Source organism: Alnus glutinosa, chromosome 1, assembly GCF_958979055.1.
Source record: "Alnus glutinosa chromosome 1, dhAlnGlut1.1, whole genome shotgun sequence".
Taxonomy (NCBI): Eukaryota; Viridiplantae; Streptophyta; class Magnoliopsida; order Fagales; family Betulaceae; genus Alnus; species Alnus glutinosa.
Window position 1 is genome coordinate 5,894,063 of NC_084886.1, and position 19,946 is coordinate 5,914,008.

General features: G+C 34.0%; 2 protein-coding genes and 1 pseudogene across 2 annotated transcripts; all 3 read left to right on the top strand.

The window, feature by feature from the left end:
• Window positions 1–2,677: 2,677 nt before the first annotated feature.
• Window positions 2,678–9,668, top strand: LOC133868586 (extracellular ribonuclease LE-like; annotated as a pseudogene).
• LOC133868576 (extracellular ribonuclease LE-like) lies at window positions 5,094–12,875 on the top strand. Its single transcript, XM_062305509.1, has 5 exons — window positions 5,094–5,097; window positions 11,632–11,758; window positions 11,917–12,072; window positions 12,179–12,377; window positions 12,500–12,875. The coding sequence occupies exons 2-5, from the start codon at window positions 11,657–11,659 to the stop codon at window positions 12,721–12,723; spliced, it is 681 nt and encodes a 226-aa protein (XP_062161493.1). The 5' UTR covers window positions 5,094–5,097; window positions 11,632–11,656; the 3' UTR covers window positions 12,724–12,875.
• A 4,648-nt stretch (window positions 12,876–17,523) lies between these two features.
• LOC133858594 (ribonuclease 1-like) lies at window positions 17,524–19,422 on the top strand. Its single transcript, XM_062294073.1, has 4 exons — window positions 17,524–17,666; window positions 17,785–17,940; window positions 18,793–18,991; window positions 19,097–19,422. The coding sequence occupies exons 1-4, from the start codon at window positions 17,562–17,564 to the stop codon at window positions 19,318–19,320; spliced, it is 684 nt and encodes a 227-aa protein (XP_062150057.1). The 5' UTR covers window positions 17,524–17,561; the 3' UTR covers window positions 19,321–19,422.
• The last annotated feature ends 524 nt before the right edge of the window (window positions 19,423–19,946 follow it).

A 19,946-nucleotide genomic window follows, 5' to 3' on the forward strand; every position in this document is an offset into this window, starting at 1 on the left:
TCAGCAACGTTATGGCGTTTATTAGTGCTTTTACGGGTGTTACCTTACATATGCTACCTGAAGATAAACAAAACTGCTTGAAGTTTTGGATTAGAGTTGATAATAGTACTGTGGTCTTTTATTTGTGTTTTGACACCTATATTTCTCTTAAACAAATTGCGAATCATCTCTAACTTTGAAGGTAGCGAATCATCTCTGGCTCACCTTCAAAGTTAGAGATGATTTGCAATTTGTTTAAGGGAAATATAGGTGACCAAAACACCAATAAAAGACCCTGTAACTAAAATCCCTAAGATTATCATCAACTCTAACTCAAAACCAGTTTTGTTTATCATAGGAAGATTTAATGTCACTTGAGACTTCAAATTTTATTCAAATTTTATCCGTGCATCAGGTAGCCTAGGAATGCCCATTGATCTATAGTTGATGGTGCGGTTGAGTTTTTGATATTAGAAGGTGACAACTTAGACAAGTTTATGCAAGGATTACATGAATTCTACTTGGGATAGAAAAGTTGAAGGCAATGATTACAAGTTCCTTTTCCCTTTTCAGTTTTTACTGTTGTTATTTCTCATTGCAGGTTTTCAGACAAATAGGCCAGCACGCCGAAACTCTTCAACCATGTAGTTGGCAGGATGGATTACAAGGGCTGTGAGCAAACAAAGCCTTTTTTAGGGCTTGCAATTTTGAAGGACGTGTTTGGAAACAACTTGTTTAAGTTGTGATATTCTAATATCAAAAACTCAACCGCACCATCAATTATGTATCAATGGGCATCCTAGGCTACTTGATGTACGGAGAGTCTCAAGTGACATTAATCTTCCTATATATCAGAAATTAAAATCAGTACAAATTAAAAGTAACAATTTATGCTACACTCATCAATCCTCTAAACAAGTATGCAGTTATAATTACTCCGATTGCTACAGTTATTGAGGACACATTTTCTTTTTGCAACTTAAGATAAACAAAACTGATTTTTGGTTAGGGTTATTGATGATAATCTTGGGGATATTAGTTACAGGGTCTTTTATTGGTGTTTTGGGCACCTCTTTTTTTTTCCTTGAAACAAATTGTAAATCAACTCTCGCATTTACTTTGAGACCCATCAATAATTGGAAAAGGTCTAGTTTTATTAAATTCGATTAGGTTGGGTTTTAACATTGCTGATGGTGAAATTGTTCCATTATTGTCTAAGCCATACTATTCTTGCCTTCGCTCGTGTTTTCCTACCCGAAACTGCCACGAACAAAAGTTATGCAACCAGAGTTACCTCCATCAGTCCATCTTGTTTACCTTGATCGGTAATAAACTTTCTAAATTTATGGGACAAAAGGTTAAGGGGAGTGATCCTTGTACTCTTTGTGCACAACAATTGCACAATACTAAGGTACATTGGGTTCCACCCAATGTGTAGGCTCCACCTCAATGTACCTTGGTGTTGTGTTATTGTTGTGCATCGTAAGTGTTTTGATCATTTCTCAAAGGAAAATGTTAAATTTGCAACACCAACACAACAATCATACAACAATCCCTCACCAGAGGGTGGAACTCACATACTGAGGCCCACCTTCATATGAAGAGTTGTTGTGTATGAATCAAATCCCTTTCTCAAAGGGTAATTAGATCTTGTAATGGTGTTGTGATGGGGTTGTAGTTTTATCATTTTCCATACTTTAAATATTTTCTGGCTGACATGGGCATCAATCACTCCGATGAAGACAAAGACAACAGACATCATATAATAAGCAGGAAATTATAAAAAATTAAGTCCACGTGTTCACACACAAAATTTATGCGGTAGATCAAAATTAGGAATAATTACACTGTTGGTTCTTAAAGTTGGCCATAATTACTTTTCACTCACTGTGGTTCAAAAAGTTAATGAGACGTCTTCGTAGTAAACAATAATTACAAATCAGTCCCTAAACACATTTTTCATCCAAAAGTTAACAGATTCCGTTAATCAGCCATGTTACACCCAATAGAAAGCTGGCACGTGTTCATTACAATAAAAAAAATATAAAATCTAATAAAAATATAATATATATATATATTTGTTTTTTTTTTTTAAAAATATATATATACAAAGGGGTGGCTGCCGGTGTGGCCAGAAGGCCACCCCCAAATGATTTTAGGGGGTGGCCGCAGCCTCCCCCTGGGGCTGGAAAGGCCACCCCTAAAATCATTTGGGGGGCCACCCCTTTGGGGGTGGCTGCCACCTTTGTATTTTATATTTTTTTTTTAAAACAAATATTTTTTATTTTTTTATTAGATTTTATATTTTTTTATTGTAATAGACATGTGTTAGCTTTCTATTGGGTGTGATATGACTGACTAATGGAATCTGTTAACTTAATTGATTAAAAATTGGTTCAGAGAGTGATTTGTAATTATTATTTTTTACGAGTACCTCCCATATAAAAATTGGTTCAGAGAGTGATTCGTAATTATTATTTTTCACGAGTACCTCCCATAAACATTTTAAACTATAGGGAATAAAAAATAATTATGACTAACTTCAAAGACCAAACGTAAAATTATCCCTTAAAATTTAAGAGCAGCAAGGATATGCTGAGCCGCCGCCAATATTCTGTCCAGTGCCACACTTCCATTTTGGCCGATAAATACAGCCTTTTGCACCAGGACAGTACTACCACCTGGTCCACCTTTAAGTCCAGGAGAGAGTGAGAGAGAGAGAGAGTGAGAGAGAGATGAAATCCAATTTTGCAATCTTCATCAAGCTGTTATGTGTACAATGTCTAGCAATTGGTTGTGTTTCACAGGGTTTCGATTTCTTCTACTTTGTACAACATGTGAGTGGAGTTGTTTTGTTTCAATCGAGATATCATCCTTATGATCTGAGCTCCTGTTTTTACTGTCTTCTTTTTATATATATATATATATATATGAGCCCCTCCTAACATGCATCCAAACTTCTTGAGTGACCCTTAATGGTCTAATGAAAGAAAACAGAATCAGATAGAAAAATAAAGACATTAATGCAGAATAAAGAGAAAGTTATACAATATTTTACATGGTTCGGTCTATGACTTTTATTCATAGGGTAAAGTCCAAAAGGCTATATTGTTGCTCTTATTCCTTGATAGAAATTGTACAATAAAATGACCTATTTATTTGTCGAATGAAGTCATGAATAAAATAATTACATGATCAATATGTAGCTTATGAGAATTAGAAGAGTTACATAATCAATATGTAACATTAACAGAATTTAAGGGTAATGCATGAGAGTTACATAATTAATATGTAACGTATGAGAATTATGAGAGTAAATAATACTTTAACATCCCCTTAAACTCAAGGTGGAAGAATCTGGAAGCTTGAGTTTGATTTTTTTTTTTTTTGCTAGTGATGATAACGGTTAAAGATGGTCGAGAATGATGACTGGAGGAGATTGGTGACAGTGATTAGAGATGCACCATAAATTTCAATAGGCCAACTATGAGACAAAATCAAAGTCAACTATGGGCTAAAATGGGGATGGGTTTTAAACAATATCACAAATGCCAAAAAAATGGGCCAACTATGGGTCAAAATAGAGCAAACTATGGGCTGAAATTGGCCTGAGTTTTAAACAATAAAGGCTAGGCCTGGGTCTTTAAATAATACCACAAAAGCCAAAAAAATGGGCAAACTATGAGCCAAAATATGAGCCAACTATGGGCCGAAATGAGAACCACTGTTGGCTGAAATGGGCAACATGGTCCGTTTGGGTGTTGAATTTGAATATTATTCAAATTCACTGTGCGAATTACGAGGTTTGATTTTGTGAGATAAAATTTAGAAAAAATTGAATAAAATATGATTTATTTTTGAAAAAAATAGAATTTTATTCCGAATATTATTCGAAACAAACACAAACCTCTTTAGATTATTATTATTATTTATTTATTTTATTTTTTTTAGCTTCAGCTTTTGCCTTCCAACTTCATCCTAAACATGCAGCCAAGAGAACTACAAAGGCAAATAGATGTTATTGAGAGACAACAAATGGATACAAGGCAAAATAAGAAATTTTGAATATCAATGCTGTCGCAAGGTGGAATTGCTATATTAATAGCAATCAAATCTTCATCCTTGATGAGCTTTCCCTGTTTTGCTGGATCACGTTGAATGCTTGAATGTGCTTTGCTATCTGCAACCAAATCTTCATTACGTTTTTCTTCACTAAAAGGAGGTCGCGGCATAAGCAGCCAGCAACTCCGCAAGAAATCTGCTCCAAAAGAATTTAACTCATTGGACCGATCTCTGCTTTTTGCTTCTAGAGAGAGAGGCTTTGAGTTTTCTAGAGAGAGAAGCTTCTAAAAGAGATTGTTGTTTGTGGGGAGGTAGGCTTCACGCCTCCCTCCTCCTGGGTTTTTTGGTTTCCAACCTAGCCCTTTTGGGCTAGTTTGGTTCTTTTGTTTTCTCCATGGTCAGATCCATTGGAGCTTTTTGGTCCTCCCGGCCTTGAACCGGTGGAGGTTGTTGTGTTTGTTTTCTTTTTCTTTTCTTGTTTTTCTTCTGGCAGGAAGGCATCATGAGAAGTCCTCAGGGAGTCTTTTCCGGTCGTGTCTCCGGTGATCTCTGGCCGCTCTTCTATTCGTTCTTATGCTCTGTTGAAGCTAGATCTGGGATTTTCCGCCGGTCTTCTCTCGACACGCACCTCGTCGTCGTCTTTGCCATCATTTTGTGGTCCGACCGCTGCTCTCCACGGCCTCGTTGGAGTTCTCTTTCAAGGCTAGTGACCAGCACGCGCCAGGGAGTTGTCTCCCTGGTTAGCGCGTGAGGGTTACGTCCAATCTTCTAGGTCTTGGTGGCTGGTGTTCGATGGTCCATGATGGTCGACTGCAGTGGGGAGATCTCTAGAGCCGGCGTGTGTCACCCATGCGTCGTTGCCGGTGGTTCAAGAACTCCCTGTTTGGGCGGATTTGTGTTAGTTTTTTCTGCCATGTGTTTATTCTTCTCTTGTATTTCTTAGTTTTCTTCAAAGTCTGCTTATGATTTTTGAAGATATTATGAGTCTATTTTTAGGGCTTGTATGTTCGGATCAGCCCTCTCTTTTTAGTAGTGGAGCGTTTATTGTGAGAGAGTGGCTCAATTGCCAGTTCTTGTAATATTTGTATAGTTGTAGGCAGCACTCAAGTCAGTTTTTTCTGACTTAGTGTGTAGGATGGTTGTATTTCTACTCACTGTGATTTGGCTTTTACTAGAATGAATATTTGGAGCTCTTTTCTCTGTTCAAAAAAAAAAAAAGAATTTAACTCATTGTTTTTACAAGCAACCTGAATGGAGTCCCTAAAAGTACAACTAGTAGTTTAGGACTTCTATGGTCTCCAACCAGTGGCAGAGCCAGGAAATTAGTTGAGGCTAGGGGGTCAATTTTTTTTTTTTTTTTTTTTTTTTTTTTTTTTTTTTTTTTATAGATGAAAAAAAAATCTGAAGTTAATAAAAAATAAATAAATAAAATTTTAAAAAATAACTAACACAATAAATAAATAATTCAACAAAATTTAATTATCATTTATAAATTTAACTTACAAATTATTGTGTCGCACCTAGTGTTCATTTATATATTTCATATAATTAAAATATGTAATATATATAAACAATTAATTTCAAAGAACAATTTAAATATAATTTTTTTTAATTAATGTAAAAGTTTAATTACATACCTCTCGAGCTCTAAAACAAAATAGTGAAGCAATTTATTTGAATTGTTGAAGACTTCAACTAGAAAGTAATACTATCCAAATAAATCACAAATCTCAAAATTGTTGAATTGTTGAAACTTGAATGGCAACTTTTAGGAATGACAATGAAGAATCGCAAATATGGCACTCAAGGTTACAAATAATGTTATAATATATACTACCTAAGAAAATAGGCCAAGTTAAGTTTTTTTTTTTTTTTTTTTTTTTTTTTTTTTTTTTTTTACATTTACAGGTATCATGACTCTCATCTAACATATTCTAATAATGGTCCGTTTGGGTTTGTGATTTCAAAAAGTGCAATTTAAAATTCCGATTTTAAAATGTGCGATTTGAAAAAAAGTGATTTTTAAAAACACAGTTAAGCGTTTGGCAAAATCGCAGTTTAGCATTTAAAATCGCAAATTAGCCTTTAAAATTCTGTGTTTTAAAAAAAAAATCATTTTACTTGCGATTTGAAAAAGCAGATTTTTTACGTTTTCAAATCACAATTTTTAAAAATACAGTTCCCAAACGATATATGTTCTGCGATTTGATTTAAAATCGCACTTATTGTCAACGAAATCGCAATCTCAAACGCACCCTAAGAAGTTGGCTAAGCTAAAAGGCCAGACTTTTTTGTCTGTCTTTTTTTTTTTTATAAAAAAAAAATAAAAATAGAAAGGTTAATTTGTTGAATTATAGACAAAAAAAAAAAAAAAAAAAAAAAAAGGTATGAAAAGCGGAAGACCTTCTTTCAGACGTGTCCCTTTTTTTTTTTTTTTTTTTTAAGATAAGACGTGTCCTTTCAAGTAAGACAAGTCTCATTACTTTGTCATAAACGTGTCCTCGGTCCTACAAACAAACGGTGCGTTTTATCAAAAGTAAAGAATGTCGTCTTCAACTTGTGGCAGCAGCAGGTTACTGGTTTTAGGTGAAATAAACCAGCGAAAAAAATGGTAGAACGTAGTGTGATTCATAAAGTTCAATTATCTAGAAAAATATTTGCCCTTTGATGAGTTTTTTAGGAGGGGGCAACTAGGACTTTCGAAAAAAAAATTCAAAGAGTTCAAGAAATTTTTAGGTGGGGAGGGAGGCATTTGACCCCTCTCCAACCCCTCCCTCCGCCCCTGTCTCCAATGGAAAAGCAGTATGTTAGGCAAAAAGACAAAATTATGTACGTAGACTCTGATGGATTTGTTCTCTGATATATGTGAAGATTAGACACAAATCGATGAGAAAAAAAAAAAAATTGAAATTCCACATAATCGAAATTGGCGTTTGTCTATATCTCTGATACCATGAAAGAGAGATAAAAGAAAGCATTTATAGTCTAAACATTACAAGTCTCTTCTATTTTTATATTAACAACAATAAATTTAATTTATCATCTTATAATTTTTGTCAATTAAGGACTTATAATTTTTATCTCCTTAATTTTTGTAACTCTTCTCCAATATAATGCGGTGGCCAGGATCATACTGCGACACAAACGAAACAGATTTCGGCATTCATGGGCTTTGGCCTAACTACAACGACGGCTCGTACCCGTCCAAACTGCGATCCTAACAGCCCTTTCCATCAATCCGAGCTACCTGTCTTTTCCATAATATCTTACATAATTATATAGCACACATATATGCCACGGCTCAGACTTTGTGATCAAGGACAAAGGAATTTTTTATTTTATTTTTAACGAGAAGCATGTGCTTCATCCGTTTCTAAACAAAGTCATAAGTTAGTAGGGTACTCTCATCATTTTTTAACCATTTTTTTTATATTTAGATAACAAAATTATTTTTTATTTTCTTATAAAAAAATACACCATAATAAATACTTTAAATTTTTTTTATATTAATTAAATACTATTTTTTATTCTTATTTTATTATCTTTTCTCTTTCCTACTTTTATTTGTCTCTCTGTGTATTGTCTTCTTCTCCTCTCAACCTCTCTCTTCTCCATATTCTCTCTCTCTCTCTCTCTCTCTCTCTCTCTCATCTGCGTCTTCTCCGTCTCTCTCTCGTCTCTCTCAAAAGGCCCTCACCCAAGACCCATTTCTGAAACCCCAAGCTTTCCCGGAAGAAGAGAAAACCCAGATCAGCCCAGTTCACAGGAAAACCAGTTTTATAGCTCAAATGAATTTATTTCCTATCTGGGTTTTCTCTGTGGATGCAAAATGCCGATCAGAATCAACCCAATTCTTCACTTTCTATTCTCTCCATTCCAGTCAATCCTCCACAAGCCAACCAATCTCAGAACCCCGAACGGTTGATGAGAAACTCTCGTCTCTCTCTGATAACGGTGATTTTGTGTTTGGTTGATGAGAAAGTGAGGGAATAATATGTAAATTTAGGAAGATGATGGACCTGGTTTTTTTATGATATTTTCCCTAAATATATGGAAGGGAAGCATTTTAGGGCGTCTGATGAGAGTGCTTTTACAGAGACAGATAAGGGGTACAAATCACCCCTACATCCATAGTCAGAAACAAGTTTAACAAAACAGCTTTCTAAATGATACACAACTATTACATGAATACTCTTTAAAGCCTCACTTTACAAATAAGTTCAGTAAATATTTGTGTATTACAAAAAGACATTGTGAAACACAAAGAGAACCAGAGAATACACACAAACAAACACAATAACAAGAAGCACCGTACCATCACTATTAGAAACGTCGGAAGAAGCCAAACTGTCACTGGAGGCAGAGCGTGAAGGACACGTGCCGTCCCATGAGACTCCCCAGAAGCAAAACAACCATCTCCATCCACCGACCACCACCAACCATAACTTGACAAGATGGCGTGACCCACACGTGCCCATTTCGGGAGAGAGATCCCCCCACATGCAGACCACACGCTGGCAAGAAAGAACAGCAAGGCTACCGGTGAGATGGCCGACCAGATGATAACGGTGATTACGGCTAGGAAATGCGTCACGCGTGTCTTGAGAAAACCAATGAAGAAACGTAGATCTGGAAAATATATGTTTATTCATATATATTTGGAAGAAAGGAAAGAGAGGAAGAGGAGTTACATCTCAAAAGAAAATATATGTGTATTCATCCATTTTAATCTGTCTCCGTAAGAGTACAAAAGAACAGTTAAGTTAAATAGACACCTACAAAAAATTTTATCTTAATTTGACTGATTTTAGACCAAATCCTTTATTGAATTACATAATAACAAACTCTTCAAATTAAATACTGATAACCGGCGTAATTATTCATGTCACATCCCGCATCGATCACTTTGATGTTATCATTTTCTTAGTATTAAAGTTAAGTGTGTATGGTTCAATAGATTTCAGACCTGATCAGTAGAATGCAAACAAGTTGGCCATCGCTAGCTTCCCCAAGCAGCAATGGTTCGGCATTTTGGTCACACGAATGGAAGAAACATGGGACCTGCTCCGAGTCAGACCTTGACCAGCATGGATACTTTGAAGCTGCTCTGAGCCTCAAAGACAAAGTATATAGACCTCCTCCAAATTCTCAAAAGTTCAGGTAAATTAGGTAATTAACCTCTGACCATCTCCTTAACGTGCGTGCAATTGCCAACTGGTTCATCTCCAACCCCAACCATGTTTAATTAACTTCCAAAAGGCAATCTGTTTTAAAATTTGACAGGAATCCGAGCAGACGGTAGATCTTACAGCAAAAGTAGCATAAGTGAAGCTATAAGAGGAGCAACTGGGTATGCTCCTGGGATAGAATGTAATGTTGATGCATCGGGAAATAGCCATCTGCTTTACCAGATTTATCTTTGTGTAGACACGTCTGGGTCCAACCTCATCAAATGTCCGGTTCTACCAAATGGGAGATGTTCCTCCATTGTTGACTTCCCTTCCTTCTAATCTAGGATATATGTCTCTCACTCTCTGTCTGTGTCTCTGTTTGCTTAGATGAGGCGGAAAAAGAACTTATTAATTAAATGTAGAAGCCAGGTGTGTGTGTGAAAGCAAGACATGTCTCCATCCCCATAATAAAATCGTGGAGAACATTTGGCAAGGCATTAATTTTATTTTCTTTTTATTTTTCATTTTTGAGGTATGGTTATGGCAGGATTAGGATCCTCTACAATTTCTTTAAAATTTTAGACTATTAAATTATATGAATTCAGGCCGTTTTTTACATCGAACATCATAAAAAATGCTACATATTAAATATATGACATGTTATCGAGGTAATCAAAAAAAAAAAATCATTCCAAAATGCTTTTTCTTCACTTTTGAAGACACGATTCTTTTTAACTAAACCAAAACACAATTTTTTGCTGAAAGCTTTTATACGACATAAAGTGTAAGAATTTGATAAAAATATACTCATTTCTCAATGTAATTAACATGTCACATTTTTAATATGTAGTATTTTTTATGTTGTTCGATGTATGAAACGGTATAAATTCACATAATTTGAGAATTTACAATTTTATAAATAAGTGTTTCGTTGATGAGGAGTTCAAACATGGAGATGTTCATGATGATGTTGAACATGAAGATGCTAAAGAATGGATTGAGATTTTCCACCAACTTATGATATCGATATTAATAATGAAGATCTTGTGGGAGATTCTTTGTCATATGATCAAGAGAACGAATCTGTAGTAGATTGGGTCTCTCCAACAATTTATGACGACATCTAACCTGACGAAGATGATTTATTGAATGAGGTAAGTTTTTTGGTTGATGCAATAAAATTTATTGAAGAAAATAATGATTACCATGTGTTTGATGAAAGTCCACATAATAAGGGATTTCAGTTGAGTAATGAGGAAATTAGTTATGTTGATTTCATTGGGATTGAAAGATTTCTATCAAATTCACCTAGTAATAAGTTGGATGTTGGTTTCGGCGTGTTAGCTGACAATTTTAATTTTTGTAGTCAAGAAAGAATTAATAATTCTTTGAAGATTTTTATGTAGTGTGAATTGGAGAAAATAAATGAAAGACGTGAGAAGATTGATTTATTTCAATTTAGTTTGAGACTAGTCGTTGTGATGGGTTGCAACTTGTTTATCTTCTAGTTTCAAGTTACTTTGGTATTGAGAAATACGGGATGGAATGAATTGATCGGCCATCCAAAAGATCGAGGTAAAGAAGATTCGAATTCGAGGACGAATTCTTTCCAACTCGGTGGGGCTGATGCAGGAGAAAATCAGACACTAGATTTGAAGATTATTTCTTGAATAAGATCAGCCCGAGAATGGAAAAAATCGTACAAAATATTTGAAGAATATTTTTAGAATAATATATTTTACTTTCTGTACAAATATCAATTATTTTTATATTTTTATTTCTTTCTTTTTCTATAAGTATTCTGCTTGAAAAGTACTTAAACTTTGCATATATAAAGGCAGATCTGTATTTTTTTTTTTTAAATCAAGTTTTGAAGTATTAATTAAATTTTAAGTTTTTCAGAGTTATTTTTCTATTTGCTTGATTAGAGCAATTATGAGTTTTCTCTTTCCTATTTGTTATTTTCTCTATTTCTAAATTTTATTTTCTATCTTCAATTCATAATTTCTGTTACTATCATAAGCTATCAGAACATCTTTAGTTCTGCTCAGCGTCACAGAGTTACCTCCGTCTTGTTTACCTCTATCGGTAATAAACTTTATAAAATTTATGGGACAAAAGGTTAAATAGATCTTATAACACTTAAAAGGTTGCTTGGAATACTTAAAATATTTTCTGGCTGACATGGGCAGTAATCACTCCGATGAAGATAAAGACAACAGACAGCATATGATAAGCAGGAAATTATTAAAAAATTAAGTCCACGTGTTCACACACAAAATTTCAGCAGTAGATTAAAATTAAGAAGCAGCAAGGATATGCTGCGCCGCAGCCAATATTCTGTCCAGTGTCCACACTTTCATTTTGGCCGATAAATACAGCCTTTTGCACCATGACAGTACTACCACCTTAAGTCCAGGAGAGAGAGAGAGAGAGAGAGAGAGATGAAATCCAATTTTGCAATCTTCATCAAGCTGTTATTTGTACAATGTCTAGCAATTGGTTGTGTTTCACAGGGTTTCGATTTCTTCTACTTCGTACAACAGGTGAGTGGAGTTGTTTTGTTTCAATAGAGAGATCATCCTTATGATCTGAGCTTCCTCTTTTTCCTGTAACCTTTATGTATATGTGTGTGTATATATATATCTGAGCTCCTCCTAACACGCATCCAAACTTTGATGACCCTCTAATGGGTCTAATGCAGTGGCCAGGATCATACTGCGACACAAAACAAAGTTGTTGCTATCCAACAACTGGAAAACCCGAAACAGATTTCGGCATTCATGGGCTTTGGCCTAACTACAACGACGGCTCGTACCCGTCCAACTGCGATCCTGACAGCCCTTTCCATCAATCCGAGGTACCTGTCTTTTCCATAATATGTTATATAATTATATAGCACATCAGGCATCACTTTGATGTTATCATTTTCTTAGCATTAAAGTTAATTGTGTATGGTTCAATAGATTTCAGACCTGATCAGCAGAATGCAAACAAGTTGGCCATCGCTAGCCTGCCCAAGCAGCAATGGTTCGGCATTTTGGTCACACGAGTGGGAGAAACATGGGACCTGCTCCGAGTCAGACCTTGACCAGCATGGATACTTTGAAGCTGCTCTGAGCCTCAAAGACAAAGTAGACCTCCTCCAAATTCTCAAAAGTTCAGGTAATTAATTAACCTCTGATCATCTCTTTAATTAACGTGCGTGCAATTGCCAATTGGTTCATCTCCAACCCCAACCATGCTTAATTAACTTTCAAAAGGCAATCTGTTTTAAAATTTGACAGGAATCCAAGCAGACGGGAGATCTTACAGCAAAAGTAGCATAAGTGAAGCTATAAGAGGAGCAACTGGGTATGCTCCTGGGATAGAATGTAATGTTGATGCATCGGGAAATAGCCAGCTTTACCAGATTTATCTTTGTGTAGACACGTCTGGGTCCAACCTCATCAAATGTCCGGTTCTACCAAATGGGAGATGTTCCTCCATTGTTGACTTCCCTTCCTTCTAATCTAGGATACATGTCTCTCACTCTCTGTCTCTGTCTTTGTTTGCTTAAATGAGGTGGAAAAACAACTTATTAATTGAATGTAGAAGCCAAGTGTGTGTGAAAGTGAGACATGTCTCCATCCCCATAATAAAATTGTGGACAACATTTGGCAAGGTATGGCTTAGGTGCTGTAGTAAATCTAAGGGTTTGGATTTGTTTTCTTTTTCTTTTTCTTTTCTTTTTTGAGGCATGGCACGGTATTAATTAAGGTAATTAATTAACTAACAAGGCATTTAAGATTTAATAGATTAAGACCTTATCTGTCACAAATTTAATGGTGTATATACACAACAAAATATAATATTAACCATAAAATGAATAATTAATTAATACCCCTTTCGCTTAAAATGTCATTTCACTTGATATATGTAACCTGCAAATATTGTCAAAGATCAGTATATTATTATTCACGTATTAAAATGACATTGATCACCAACCTTTTTTTTTAAAAAAAAAATCAAATTAATATGGACGCGCGTTTTATTTATTTCCTTTTCTGGACAAATATGAACGTTTTAATTAAATATTTAAAATAGTTGTCACTTGTCAAACTTCTACCAAGTACCAAGTAATAGAATAACCTAAAGCGCCTCTCATCCAAATAAGGTTGGTTTGATTTTGATTTAAAAATATGTGGTTTCAAAAAGTTATTTTTAAAAACGTAGTTAAGCGTCTGGTAAAATTATAATTTAGCCTTTAAAATTACAGGTTAACTTTTAAAATTTTGCATTTTCAAAAAACACAGCATTGCGGCATTGCCTAAGATTTGAAAAAGCAGATATTCTGCATTTTCAAATTATGCAATTTTTTAGTGTTTGGCATGACATAAAGTATTGGTTAATTTGGAAATGACATAAAATAGTTTACGCTTATTATCTACAAAACTATTTTATGCCGCTCTCCTACACTTCTGAGTGGGCTACTGTAAAAGGGTCTCTTATGAGGCCTACCTACCCGAACTGGTATTGGTTGTCCGAACACTTGTATGGACAAATGAGCCATACAATAACCCTCTTATAATTGTCTATTCAAAGTGCAAACGATATAGGAGACAATCATTCTGGATCTCAATGACATCCCTAAAAAGACTTCATATTCTCACATTTTTTCTTTGCAGCTCCTCTTCACGTACCATTTATCTTCCTCACAAGTACTCCTTAAGGCTTAAGTATTATTAAAAAAAAAATGTTGATTTTTCCTAGTAGCTAAATGCCAAAATATATATATTTTTTAAAAAAAAAAGAAAAGAAAAAAAAAAAACAAATTACACTGAAGAGAGAGAGAGAGAGAGAGAGAGAGAGAGAGAGAGAGAGGGTCCGTTACGTTTTCAATGCAAAGGCGAAAAAAGGTTAATGAATAGAATTTGGTGAAAGTAACGCCGTTGAAAAGCTGATGTGAGACTGTGAGTGATCAAGGAACAATACGGTGTCGGCAGCGTATTTCCAAAGTGAGGGAGTGTTGCTGGCAGCGTGAAGGGGCTCGAGTTTTTCAAAGAAGGCTGCTATTTTTCATGGTAATATAATTATGAAGGTTTTTTTTATTTGTTGGGAGAACATCATTTATAACATCTAATTTTTCATTACTTTTGAAATTAAGAATGCAAATTTTAAAAAGTATTAATTTAAGATATATATCTTCTTCTTTTTTTCAATTTCAACTATTCATTAGAATTTTTCGTTAAATCCTGCCAAAATTTTCAAAATACCTATATTTTTTTTTAAAGAAAAAAAAAAAGAGAGAGAAAAATTACAAAGATTTAAGTTTTGATCAGAATTTAACGAAATTTGCAAAAATATTTATACTTGAATCTTTTTTGAAAAAAAAAATATAATTTTTTTTTTTAAAAAAAAAACAGAGGAGTATTTTGAAAATTTTAATAGGATTTAACGAAAATTTCTAACTGATGGTTGAAATTAAGAAATAAATACCCTAAATTGACACGTTTTAAAGTTTGAGTATCTTATTTCAAAAGTGATGAAAGATCAGAGATTATAGGTGAAGTTTTCTCTTATTTGTTTATTTTTTAAGATTAAGTCATTCAATTAAGCAATGAAGTTTAATTTTGGGTTGCCCAACCCAAGTTGTGTTTCTTCTTTCGGTCGTGTAATTTTGTTCTAGTATCTATAAAAAAAAAATAAAAAAAATAAAATAAAAACAAAGAGCTTCACAAATTTTTTTAGCACTTCAAAAAGAGTTACGTAGAGCACACTACTCTCTAGCTTCCTCAAAATAAAGAGGAGAATTTTCCACATAAAACAAAATTAGGTTTGGCCCTTTCAATAAAAAATATTGATTCGATCCCAATACCTCTGGCTCTATCTGTCATCAAATCTCATTCTCATGCATGGATGTGCCTGCAGATGTGAACATAGATCTATATATATTTGCATGTCGATCGTACGTCAATGGCCTCTTTGAGTGGCCCAGATAATATTGGGTATGTCTTTAGAATTTATCCAAATAAAAAAAAATAAAAAGAGAGAAATAATCGCCGGAACACCCTTTTTTTTTTTTTTTTTTTTTTTTTTTTGACAAATTTTCTATTTGTATTTTTTAAAATCTGATATCAAATTGAGACAATGAAATTATAAGCAAATAATTCATTTCTAATACTAATGAAATTCAAACTTCTTTTTTTTTCTTTTTTTTTCATGTGTGAAAAGATTCAATTGAGTGGTCTAAATAGAAAGCTTCATAGAGAGTTCTTATCCATCTTATCAGTGCCAAGTGACAACCTTCGTGGCCGGTCCCAAATGCATGTGAAAGCTTGCATTCTAGACTTCTATGTTAAACCTAATTAATTACAAGCTAATTAAGTCTGAATTAAAGCATTCCCAAGTGACGTTTGAGCATTAATTAGACAAAAAATGGAATGAAAATGAAATAAAACAGCATGGAATAGAAAGGATTGACAAGAACGGATGATTTTATTAATATACCCTTTATTCTTTATCTGTGTTTTTATTAGACAAGATAAAAACACATTCATATATTCATGGGATCACTACCTTGGCACGGTAAATTTGGGGAAACGAGGCAAAATAAGGAAAAAGAAGCAAATAACAATCGAGTGACATGTGAAAAAGGTTAGCCGACATTTATCATGCAATCATTGTGCTTCAACCCTAACATAAAAAAATACGGAGAACTTCACTTTTAAATATTGAATTTTCACTCATTTTAAAATAAGGTATTTAAATTTTAAAACTTTTCAATTTAGGGTATCTATTTTTCAGAAAGTTTCAATCTCGATCAGTTTTTAGTTAAAATTTTCTGTTAAATCTTGTCAAAAATTTCAAAATCTCTCATTTTTTTTTTAGGGGAAATAAAAAAGAAAAAAATTTGCTAAAATTTAGGTGCTAGTTAAAATTTAATGGAATTTTCAAAAATATTCATCTCTGAATCTTTGAAAATTTTTATAATTTTTTTTTTAAAAAAATAAACACATGAGTATTTTGAGAATTTTAATAGGGTTTAACGAAAAATTTTAACGGAGGACTGAGATTAAATTTTTTTAAAAAGTTGGTATCCTAAATTGAGACGTTTTAAAATTTATGTACATTATTTCAAGAGTGGTGAAAGTTCAGAAGTTATAAGTGAAGTTCTCCCTAAAAAATAAGAATAATAAAGTCCTAAAAGATGTCTTGCATTAATATGATTGAGAAATGCTAGTATGCTACTGTGTATTTTTTGTCCCTCTTGTATCTTTTTTACTGATATGACATTAATTGTCAATTTACTATTAATTTTTTAAAAAATTAAAAATAAATGTAAATATAAATTGACAATGCCACGTGAACCAAAAAAAAAGAAAGACAAAGACAAAGACAAATACCAAAAAATAATATATAGCACATCTCTATCCTATATATACGGCTATATTAGGATTCTCCGCACAAAACCTTCCATTTTTTTTATTTTTATTTTTGAGTTAAATACCTTACACTCCATGTAGTTTAAAAACTTTATTTTTTGTCTCTTGGGTTTTTATTTTTTTTTTATAGATGGTACCTATACTATGAGAAAAGACGAAGATGGCACCTCCGTCCAAAATTGACGGATTTTCACATCAACGATACGTGATACCATTAAAATTGCGACACATGGTTGCCATATATTTTTTTAATTTTTTTTTTTTGTTATTTTGAGGCTTTAAAAAATATATATATATATATATAGAGGGGTGGCTGGGCCACATGGGAGGGGGGGGGGGGGGGGGGGAGCCACCCCCAAGGCCAATTTTGGGGGTGGTCAAACTATCCCCATGGCCTTTGGTGGTGGTTTAGTCACCCTTATGGGCCAAAATGGGGGTGGTTTCCATTTAGCCTAGGGGTGGTTCGGCCACCCCCAATGGCCAAAGTAAAAAAAAAAAGATTTTTGGCCCTTGGGAATGGCCAAACCACCCCCAAAACTGGCCTTGGGCTCATTGGCCAAAATGGGGGTGATTGGCCACCCCTATATATATTTTTTAAAAAAGAAATAAAGACTTCAATTAAAAAAAAATTGTGCAGCTACACGTCACAATTTTAATGGTGCAATGTGTTGCTGACGTAAAAATCCGTTAATTTTGGATTGAAAAATGGATAAATGTACCATCTTTGTCTTTTCCTGTAACACTAGATAGCATTTATGATAAAAATAAAAACTTAGGGGGCAAAAAATAAAACTTTTAAACCACGTAGAGCAAAAATGTATTTAACCCTTTATTTTTTCTATAAATAAAGCTATCACCACGGTTGTGCCATTGTATATCGTCTTTAACACCAGCGAAAAGAGGAGTAGGAGCTAGAGACAGAGAAATGAAGTCGCACTCTTCAATCTTGCTGATCAAGCTTCTGATACTAGAATATCTCTCGCTTCTCTGTGTTTCTCAGGATTTCGATTTTTTCTACTTTGTTCAACAGGTGAGCCAGTTTTGTTCTCTCGATCGAGCTAGCCCTTGTCGATCTCTACTCTGAAAATTCAAGAATTTCATTTCTTTATTTGTTTTATAAATTTTTCCGCCATTGTTGATACATGCAGTGGCCAGCATCATACTGTGACACACAAAAAAGTTGTTGCTACCCAACGACCGGGAAACCTGCACCTGATTTTGGCATTCACGGGCTTTGGCCTAATTACAAGGATGGCTCTTACCCTTCAAACTGTGATCCTGACAGCCCCTTCAATCAATCTGAGGTAATATATCTTCACAATTAGCTGTGTATATGGACCAACAAATGTGGTCCAGAGGGGATAAGGACCCACGTACAGTATATAATTATCTATCCAAATTATAGAGGACATGAGGAAATATTCAATGGTGATTTTTAAAAATGGGAGGATGATAGAGGACAAGAGGAGGAAATGAATCATTAGGAATGAGTGAGGAAATAATTTTTTTTATATTAAAATAATGTTAAGAGAACCACTTTTGCTTCCATAAATTTAGGGTATAAATTTTGGTTTTTTTTTTTTTTTTTTTTTGTGTTTCATTAGTTTAATTAGAAACAATTCAATGAGTTTTTTAAAAGTTTTTTCTACATTTATAGGGAAGTGAGTGAGATTTAGGGAAGTTGTTATTACTCTAATGTAAGAAACCTCACGTAGGGCTCACAAATTTTATTTTTTATTTTTTCTTTTGAGCAGGTAGGTTCATATATATTAGGTATTTGACATTAATTACCTGGCCAAATTACTATCTTATATAAGACTTACATGGATATCTAATTAAATAGGTGGCCAAACATACAAAAATGTATTTATACAGATAAATCCCATATAAATTTTCTTATATTACCTCGTCAAATCTCGATTTGATTTGTGTTGAATTTGGCTTTTATAATTCTCTTCTTTTTTAGGTAAATGTTAAAGGAAATTTCCTTGTAAATATGGGAAAGAAAAAATGACAACCTTTGCATATATGTCATCATCATTATTGCTGTTGCTGTTATTGTTATTTTTATTAATTACTAGATTTTGAAACGTCTAAAACTATTCAAATTCTATCACAAAGGATTAAATATTAATTCTTTAATCATGGCTAGCTAGATATCAGACCTCAGAAGCAGTATGCAAAAGAGTTGGCCATCGCTGGCCTGCCCTAGCAGCAACAGCATAGGGTTCTGGACCCACGAGTGGGAGAAACATGGGACATGCTCAGAGTCTGTACTCGACCAACATGGATACTTCGAAGCAGCTCTCAACCTAAAAAAGAAGGCAAACCTCCTCCAAGCTCTTCGAAACGCAGGTAAAATTCGAGGTTAATTAATTACCTTAATTAATTAGATATTAGGTTTTGATGAACTATATTCCAGATCTTATATAACATGGTAAAAAAAATTAAAAATTACAGGAATACAACCAGATGGGAAACTTTACAGCCTAGAGAGCATCAAGGGAGCGATAGAAGAAGCAATAGGCTATACTCCATGGATAGAGTGCAATGTGGATGTTTCGGGCAACAGTCAGCTTTACCAGATCTACCTATGTGTGGATACTTCAGGGTCCGACATCATCGAATGTCCTGTGTTTCCAAAGGGGAAATGCGATTCAGAGATTGAGTTCTCTTCCTTTTGAAAATGTGACAGATCGATCGATCGATGACTTATAATTAATATGATGTACGTCTCTATTTCATATTTTCATCAATCCAAAATTAGTCCCTGTTTTGATGACCAATTAATTAAGTACCCTCCTAACTATTTGAAATAAGTTAGTTCTACTTCTATATATCCCAAATAGCTATAGTGAGATTAATTTGTGTTTATCCATAAGTTTTCAATGAAAAAGATATGAAATAAGTGCTTTTGGGAGTACTTCCATTTGTTGATTGTAGACCAATTTGGCAGAATATTCAAACAAACCATGCATTAAGAAGATAAAGCATATATTATCCATTTGATAATTTGAAATAGAGAAAATCCTTATCTATTACAAAGGAATACTAGAGCTCCTTCTAGTGTTTTTTTAATGTCCATCTAGAATGATATAAATATAATAAAAAAAATTACATCTATATCCTTCTGGATGACATGGATGCAATTTTAATTTAATTTTTTTTTATTACATTTATGTCATTCCAGATGGACACCGTAAGAATACTAGAATGAGTTCTAGCAAGACCCGCAAATATGAATGTAACCTACTTGATTAATGTATCTAGCCCGGGGGGGGGGGGGGGGGGGGGGGGAGGGGGGGTTTCT

Bases quoted from the DNA above. Each gene is read 5' to 3' on its own strand.
- LOC133858594 (XM_062294073.1), top strand. From the start codon at position 17,562: ATGAAGTCGCACTCTTCAATCTTGCTGATCAAGCTTCTGATACTAGAA. The intron at 17,941-18,792 runs GTAATATATCTT...ATGGCTAGCTAG, and splicing joins GCCCCTTCAATCAATCTGAG to ATATCAGACCTCAGAAGCAG. The intron at 18,992-19,096 runs GTAAAATTCGAG...TAAAAATTACAG, and splicing joins CCAAGCTCTTCGAAACGCAG to GAATACAACCAGATGGGAAA.
- LOC133868576 (XM_062305509.1), top strand. From the start codon at position 11,657: ATGAAATCCAATTTTGCAATCTTCATCAAGCTGTTATTTGTACAATGT. The intron at 11,759-11,916 runs GTGAGTGGAGTT...GGTCTAATGCAG, and splicing joins TCTTCTACTTCGTACAACAG to TGGCCAGGATCATACTGCGA. The intron at 12,073-12,178 runs GTACCTGTCTTT...ATGGTTCAATAG, and splicing joins GCCCTTTCCATCAATCCGAG to ATTTCAGACCTGATCAGCAG.